This window comes from Mirounga leonina, unplaced genomic scaffold (assembly GCF_011800145.1).
Source record: "Mirounga leonina isolate KUSES-001 unplaced genomic scaffold, KU_Mleo_1.0 Mir_94, whole genome shotgun sequence".
In the NCBI taxonomy this organism is placed as follows: Eukaryota; Metazoa; Chordata; class Mammalia; order Carnivora; family Phocidae; genus Mirounga; species Mirounga leonina.
In genome coordinates, this window is record NW_023270855.1 from 3,863,370 (window position 1) to 3,871,861 (window position 8,492).

The 8,492-nt window shown below is 56.1% G+C and overlaps 1 protein-coding gene across 3 annotated transcripts in view; it reads left to right on the forward strand.

The window, feature by feature from the left end:
* FBLN2 (fibulin 2) overlaps nt 1-6,755 on the forward strand; it is an 85,114-nt gene extending 78,359 nt beyond the window's left edge. For 2 of the 3 annotated variants that reach the window (XM_034998428.1, XM_034998429.1), the window contains 2 exons: nt 3,654-3,777; nt 5,954-6,755. In XM_034998428.1, the coding sequence (XP_034854319.1) occupies nt 3,654-3,777; nt 5,954-6,311 (482 nt within the window). In that variant the 3' untranslated portion in view covers nt 6,312-6,755. The remainder of the gene's footprint in view (nt 1-3,653; nt 3,778-5,953) is intronic. The other variant, XM_034998431.1, reaches the window with a different exon arrangement.
* The last annotated feature ends 1,737 nt before the right edge of the window (nt 6,756-8,492 follow it).

Sequence of the window (8,492 nt, forward strand, 5' to 3'; positions counted from 1 at the left end):
ATTTTGGTAGATCTCAGCTGGCTGGTTTTGGGGTTTTGTTTTTTTTTTTTAATTAGTGAAGAACAAAATATAGGATCAGCTAGGGTGCAGTGGACAGAGTAGATCAGGGAGCACCATACCTGTGCAGACTGTTCCAGTCCATATATGTATACTTAGTCTAATGCAAAAGGATTCTTTACCATAGGTTGATGTAAAGAAAAAATAAAAAACCCCAAGTGAGGGTAGGTAAATCATGGTCGTGGAGGCCTGGTAGGCTCACAGAAGCTGACCTCCCTGGCTGCAAAGCCCTCTGCTTTTTAGTTTAAAAAAGAGTAAGTATGGGCTCCATCAAAGGTAAGGATTTTGCCCTCCATCAGCTGAGTTGTATGGGACACATGGCTTTATGTTCCTAGAATAGGATTTCATTTTAGAGAACAAGGCTCTGTTCCACTTGATGGCAGAACACAGGTGGGGTCCCTTCTCAGAAGTCCAGTCAGACCCTGCAGTGACTTTGCTCTTGAAAACCTGTTCGAGTCCGGGATGGTCTCTCCCCAGCCCATGTCCGCTGGGGTCTGTGGGCTGCCTGGCCAGCTGACAGCGTCTCTGTTGCCACCAGAGAGGGCTCCCTGGGCCCGGGTGCACGGCTGCTCTCACTGGCCCTGGTGCATCTGACCCTCAGCACCCATCTCTGGCTGTGGCCCCTGCAGCTGCTTGTGCTTGCCCCCATCCCTGGTCACTGCATCCTCCTCCCAGGGGTGCCCCCCCCCGCGAGGCCCAGGTCCCCTCTCTCCAGTTCCTGCTGCAGCCCCCATCAGGAGGTCAGGCGAGAGCGAGGTACATGTGATGCCTTTGCTGCCCCTCCACACTGTCTTGCTGGAAAAGTCTCTGCGCTGTCACAGGGTGGTCAAGGACAGAGCGCGGGCAGGGTGGTTCTGCCTGGTCGTGTCCACTTCCTGAGTCACCTGTGGTGCCCACGTCTGCAGCCGCTGACCTTCAGAGCTAAGTGGTGGCCCTCTCTGTGCTCCGTGGTCCTGTTCTGACTCAGGCCAACCACGGAGGTCTCGTGGCTCCAATGGGAGGATGGGAGGACAGCCGTGGGAGAACAGAGGGTTCTGGTTAACATGTCACAGTAAATCCTGCCCCTCTTCAGTGGTTAAAAAAAAAAAAAGTGGGGACAGAAAAACGTGAAGGAATTGAGACTTGGCAGTGTCTCCTAGAATACATACTCCGTGCAGGCAGGGCCATGACCCTCATTCATCAGCACACAGGGCAGCGTCCAGCGCGTAGCAGGTGCTTCTTGAACGCTCAACCCCTCGACTGAACCGAGCGGCAAGTTCTGCTGATACTTGGATGCATCTTTTCCCAGTACCTTGTTATGCCAACATACATACCGTATGTATATATACGATATAATAGGAGTTAAGGTCATGCGGACAATAACCTTGAATTCTGCCTTTGTTTTGTTTTGAATATATGTAAAGCCCTTATCAGCAGTCCACTCACAACGGGCTAGCTCTTAGCAACGCTATTAATCTGAGCACTGACTTTGTCCCCTATTCCTCCCCCATCTGGGTTGTGGGTGGCACTTGGCTGTCTCAGCTGGGGCTGCAGTGACACCCCTGAGGATATGGCCTTGTCCAGCTCTCCCTTTGGCCTGACCTCTCCAAGAGAGGCTCCAGGGATAAGGACGCCACAGACACAAGGGGCGAGGACTCTGGGGTCATAGGGAAGTCCTGTGACAGCATGGTGGGGCCAGGCTACAGGGGTGCTGACCCTTGGCTCTCCTCCCTCCTACTACAGCACTGGGCCGGCAGACAGCAAGAAGCAGCTCCCTCCCCATTCCCGCCACACCCCTGCCCAGGATCAGGGGCAGGACTTCCTGCTCACCAGTGTGGGCAGCCTTAGTATCACTGGGGCCAGAGGGGGAGGAGCAGGGGCCCTCCCTTCATGTGGATTCAGTTAATGAACCATCAGGACAATAACCGCGCCCATCCTGGCCCCACTGGCTCCTGCCCTGTTTTCTCCCACTCGCCTCTGTGCCACCCTGGGAAATCGGGATCATGACCCAGTTTGCAGAGGAGGAAAGGGAGGGGGGCTTGGAGAGGTGAATGAATGTCAGCTGGTCTGTCGCCACAGAGGGTGGTGGCCAACTGCCTGGAGTCAGCATGTGAGGATGGGAAGTGACACCGTTCCTGCCTCGTGGGGTTGTGAGGACAAATGAGTTAATGAGCGGAGAGGGCCCCGAGCATCGGATGGACATCAGGCGTAGACTTGGGATGCAGTTGGCTTCTGTTGTTACAACTTTCCTGGCGTTCCTGTCACGCTGCTCTTCTAAGGAGTCCGTGTGGCATCGGGACTGGGTCCCTGGCTTCCAGCCCTAGCTGCCTGCTGACCGCTGTGTGAACTTGAGCGAGCCTGTGCCCCTCTCTGGGCCTCAGTTCCCTCCTGTGTCTGGGGAGGCCCGTGGCCCTCACCCTACAGGCCTGGTATGAGGAATGAGTGAGGAGAAACCCCTAAACTGGATCAGTGTGGAGGATTGGAGCAAGAAACCAGAAGCCTCCCAGGGAAGCTCCTGATAGGCTCTGCCCCACCTCACCCCAGCAACGGCCCCTGGCGCCTCCCTCAGCTGAGCCGCTAGTCTTCACGGAAAGGGTCTGTGGAACCCATTTATTTGATCTTACTTGTCTTGCAGGTTGCCTGTGCACGAACACGCCCCAAGTTTGCTTCTCTGAGCTTCTGTCAGATTCTTACCTATATGTCTCTGTGTGTGTGTGTGGGTGTGTGTCAGCATCCGTTTATGTCTGTGATTCTGTGTACCTGGGTGCGTATGCTTGAGCATAGGGGCGTGCTTAACCTCATGCCTGTCTGTGTGAGCGTGCACAGGAGGTGGGAGCAGGTCTGCGCAGCTTTGGGGGGCATTCGTAGCTGCGCATCTCAGAGTCCGTACTTACAAGTGATGGGTCTGACACTTCCATCCAGCAGTATGTGTGGGGCACCTGCTCTGTGCCAGGCACTCCGCTAGTTGCTGGGGACACCACGGGACCAAGAAAGACACACATCCTGCCCTTCTGGAGCTCACACTGAGGAAGGGGAGGTTGGACACAGAACAGACATACGAAGTAGCGTGTGTTTCCAAGCAGGACAGGCAGTAGAAGGAGAATAAAATGGGAGGGGGACCACTGTAGGGTGGTCAGGGAGGGCGTCCTGCAGGGGGTGACCCTGAGCTGAGACCTAAAAGATGAGAAGAAGCCAGCCATGGGAAGATGTGGGGAAAGTGTTTCAGTAGCAGAAACAGCATGTGCAAAGCCCCTGGGGTGGGATGGGCATCGGGGCGTTGGAGCAGCGCAGAGACATCCAACAGGCTGCAGTCCAAGTGGAAGGAGAGGAGCTCAGAGAAGGGCCAGAGGGGTGTGCATGAAGGGACTCGGCTTTTATTCTGGGAGCGTGGGAAGCCTTCAGGGGACACAGATGATTTATTTTAAAGCGAGGTCCTCAGCTGCTGGGTGTGGAGTGGACAAGGTGGGTGTGTGTGGTGGAGGGTGGTGGGGAGCTGTGTGCTTGCAGCCAGGACCAGCTGCCCTGAGACCCAGGCCTCCAGCGTGGGCTGTGGTGGTTTGGACGAATGCCCCCAGCTGAGGGGTCCCCATCATCACCCTCCTCTTCTACCCCCCCAGACCTGGACGAGTGTGCACTGGGCACCCACAACTGCTCTGAGGCCGAGACCTGCCATAACATCCGGGGCAGCTTCCGCTGCCTGCGCTTCGAGTGCCCTCCAAACTACGTCCGGGTCTCCGAAACGTGAGTACCCCTGCCCGGCCTTGGGCCAGGGACCCCTGCACCCCTCTTGGGCTGCCAGTCTTCACCCCTCCTGCTCTTCACAGGTCCACACGGCTGGGTCTGTGGTCTGATCACACAGGGTACAAATAAAAGCACCTTGCAGAAAGCTTAGAGCAAAGGGAACAAAGGGAAGACAACTCACAGAAAATCTCCATCCCCTTCCCTCCTTCCACGCGCACACACACACAATATACTAGCTAGCGATTGTTGTGTAACACGTTATCCCAACACGTAGCACCTTTCCATGACAACCAGTTATTATCCCCCTGTGGTTTGGAGGGTCAGGAAGCTGGGAGCAGCTTAGCTGGGTGGTTCTGGCTTCAAGTCTCCTGGAGACATGTCATCTGAAGGCTCGAGTGGGGCTGCAGGACCCTGTCACTCAGCCACGTGGCTCTGGGCAGCAGGCTCCTTGCCATGGGGGCCTCTCCGTGAGGCTGCTGGTGATGTGGCTTCCCTGGCATGGGTCATCAGGAGAGCAGGTGACAGTCCTTTGTAACCTAACCTAACGTTAGAAGTGACACACTGTGTCACGGGCACACAGTCCAGCACTGCGAGAGGTGGGGGGTACCCTGAGGATACCCTGACCACACAAGGTGTGGCCACCAGGAGGTGGGACACCCAGGACCATCCTACAGACCGGTGACCACACTTCTTACTGATCACTTCTTGGCATTTTGCCGTATTTCCTGTCCTTTACTAAACATACTTTTTCATAAAGCACTTTCGTGTTTCCTATAATTCAGTTGTCTTCCACTTTATTTTACTTTGTAAGGTATTTTCCATACTCATGTTTTTATAATTGCAAATGGGACACGTGCTTATAAAAATATTTCCATAACAAAAGTGGGTCAAGCAAAAGCTCTTGCCCCTGCCCCCAGCTGGATGTGACGGCCTCGGAGGGCGCTCACCTTCCCTTTTACGCTGGCACGAGGTGCTGGTGACTCTGCGGTCACACATGTGCTCAGCTGGGCCCGGCTTGCTGCTTCTACCTCATGGCTGCCCTGTGGCACATTGCCCTGTTTCACTGTCACATACCCTCTGACGTCCATGTGCATGCATGTCGGGACATTTAGGGGAGTGTGTCTAGGTGACCTGGACAGGTCCTCCCTTCTCTGGGTCTTAGCTGCCCCGTCTGGAACATGGGGGTGAGAGCAGCACCAGCCTGGGGTGGGTGTGCGCACGAGATGAGTAAAGGGATGCATGGGCTTGGCACGGTGCATGGCGTGACGTAAGCACCGTGTCACTTCCACTCGTTGCTGGTGGCATGGTTGTCGTCGTGGCACCCGTGTGGCCCTGTGCTGCCGTGGTACACCAGGTGGGGACTCTGCTCAGAGGATCCTCTAGAGCTGCTGAGCCCTGACGCCTAAGCAGCGTCCATTTTGGAATCAGTGAACTTGTGGAGAGTGACTTAATGAGGTAGGGGTGACAGTGGCTCTGAGAGCCAAGAAGGGACAGATTGATGCTGTGCTCAGAAATCAAGCTCTTAGACCCCCTGTGGGATTTGGTGGAGGTTCCCTCCTCATTGTCATTGTCCTGTAGCATGGCCGAGTCTCGAGGCTTCCTAGGGAGGGGGTGACTTGGAGCTCCAGGTGGGCCAGCGGCCCTGGTACTCAGAGAGGCTTCCCCTGGGACAGGGCAGGCCACCCTGAGTCAGAAACGGAGACAGCTCCAAAGGAGAGTCAGTCATGGAAGAAAAGGAATTTGGAAAATGGTGAAACAATCAAAACACCATGCCCAGGGAATCTGTGCAAATGGGAAGTGTGCAGGTGAAAACAAAACGGAGGAAGGCGGGTCAGAATGAAGGGAGGAAGGAAGAAGACAGGGAGGAACGTGTGGCTAAGGGCTGCTAACACAGCGTCCCAGGCGCCGTGTGAAGCCCTGCATGCCCATTAACTCACCCCAACCAACGGGTGAGACCACAGGCTATTATCCCACCTCACAGATGAGGAAACTGAGACCCAGAGAGTTAAGGCGACTTAGCAGAATAGAGCTGGCGACGGAGCCGGGCCACTTGGCCCTGAGCCTGCCGCTGAGGCCTGCGCCATGTCCGGGCCTGGTGGCCGTCAGGGGTGGGAGCGCCCCCCCCGCACCCCCCCCGCCCCGGGCCCGCTGACCACGTCCCCCGTGCCCCCCACAGGAAGTGCGAGCGCACCACGTGCCACGACTTCATGGAGTGCCAGAACTCGCCGGCGCGCATCACCTACTACCAGCTCAACTTCCAGACAGGCCTCCTGGTGCCGGCGCACATCTTCCGCATCAGCCCGGTGCCCGTCTTCGCGGGCGACACCATCTCCCTGACCATCACCAAGGGCAACGAGGAGGGCTACTTCGGCACGCGGCCGCTCAATGCCTACACGGGCGTGGTCTACCTGCAGCGGCTGGTGCGCGAGCCCCGGGACTTCGCCCTGGACGTGGAGATGAAGCTCTGGCGACAGGGCTCCGTCACCACCTTCCTGGCCAAGATGCACATCTTCTTTACCACCTTCGCGCTGTGAGGCACACGTGCCTGCCCGAGCGCCCTGCGGCAGCCGCGGAACCCCAGGATCCCTCTGCGGTGTCCCCGCGCCAACCTCTGGGCCACCTGCAGGCGCTCGCCATTCTGCGGTCGCTGAACGCAGCATATGCGGGGCCGGGTTATGGTGGTGGGTTTTACTATAACTCTGTAAATTAACTTAATTTTGCTGACCCATTTCCTCCTGGATTCCTGGGCTTCTCCTGTGTCCCGCCCCGCAGGAGGGCACTTAGCAACAGGAAGTGTGCCTAGACTTTGAGGGCAGTTCAAGGTCACAGTAGGTGCTCCGTGGGTGGAGTTAGAGGGCCGAAGACTGGAAACCCAGCGACCACGTTGGGGTGTTTGGACTTAACTGAGTGGCCTGTCCCCAAAGCTGATATTCCATTTCATATTCCACTGTGATTAGCTCTTTACTTTAAAAAAAAAATCATTTTGAGTGTTTTTTAATTATAAAAGTAGTATGCACACATTGCAAAAAATATATTCAAATAGTACCAAAGGGTTATAAAGTAAAAAAAAATGAAAAAAAGAAAAAAACCCTTATTTTGTAAAGTGTTTGTGTTAGATGATGGTATCTGCATGTCTCAGGCCGATTTGTCGATCATGATGGTCCTTGATGTCTTATTCAAGGCATTAGCCCCCACCGGGGAGTTCTTTTCTTGGGGGTGAAGGGATCACAGTGTAAACAGTGCTAGCTTTGGGATCCTTTCCTCATATTTTACTACAACTTTGCCTCCTCCTCCCTCCCCAGAGGTGGCCCCCCACGGGTTTGTCACTCTGGATTTCATCTGGAGACTGCAGTCCTGGTCCTGGTCACTGGGCCCTGAAAACATCAGGTCAGACAGAGGACTCGGACAGGCCCCCGAAGACTGAGAGAATTCATCTTTCCTTCGCTGCCCCGTGTAGGTTTCTGGGGCTTTGAGGCTGCAACAGACCAGGAGGGCTGAGAAGGTGCGGCGCCGGGGCCCCAGTCTGAGCCCCCCCACCACATGCACGCTGCCGGTCCCCTTGACTCTTTCTCTAAGCCAGTGGATTTCCGATGCAGGCAGTGTGTGACCCTGGGGGTCTTGAACTGAATGTGGTGGGCAGCAGCCGCCATTGAAGCACCCGGCTAGAACGGACAGTCTCACAACGCTCCGCACCTGGGTGGGGTGGGGTGGGGGGGCACATGTCAGGACACAGTGGGTAGAACGTGCGCGTGTGCCACCAGCTCTGGTGGGTGGTGCTGGGACACAGAGTGCAGCGGGCCCGAGGGGGACGGTGGTGAACTGGGAGCGCATGCCCTGGGAGGAGGAGGCAGGACACAACTCCAGCCATCCCGCCTTCTGGAAACCCGCACCCGCGTGGCGGGATGCTCTCATTCTTCCAGACAAGCTCCCAGACTACATTTTGATGTAAAATCTTCCAATTTAAGATGTGGTGATTATTTAAAACTTTGTAGCAGCAGGAACGAGCCAGCCCCTGCTGTAAGCCTCCCCTGGAGGCCTCTCTGTCTCGTGGCCTTTTCTCCCCTCCCTGCCCCTCCCTGGCTCCGTCCCCAAGGCCACGTAGCAGGAGCCAGGATTTCCTTCTCGCGGCCTTGGCCATCTCTCTTCCATTTCCCTGGTTGTGGGGAAAACCGGAGCCAGCAACGATGTCAGGCTTGGTGCTCACCAGGCGGGGACCAGTGGGGACCGGGCCTCCAGTCTACAGGCAGGTTAGGGACACCAGCAGGGGACGGGGCTGCACCTGGCTGGCGGCAGCTGGCCCTGGCCTACACAGGCTTGGCTTCTTCCTCCAGCTCAGGGGTTACTCCCTGTGGGACCTCGAGTGAGTGACATCACCTCCCTGGATTTCATTCGCCTCATCAGTGGAGGGGGGTGTCCACAAGTTTTCCCTCATGGGGCCGCGATGCCACTAGAACGAGCAACATACCTACAGCATCCAGCTGGGTGCCTGGAGGCTCTTGGAAAACGAGTTTTCCTTCTGACTTCAGAGGTTCTAAGGTTCGGTGATTCTAGAGTTCCATGTCTACAAGGAGTTTGGCAAGCCACAGTTTGAGGGACTAGGCCCTACAAGACTGCCCTCACTCCGGACGCCAGACACAAACTTGGGGGTCCCCACGACCACCCTCAGGTTCGTTAACTGAACAACTCAGGGAAGCGCCAAACTTAGGATGACAGTT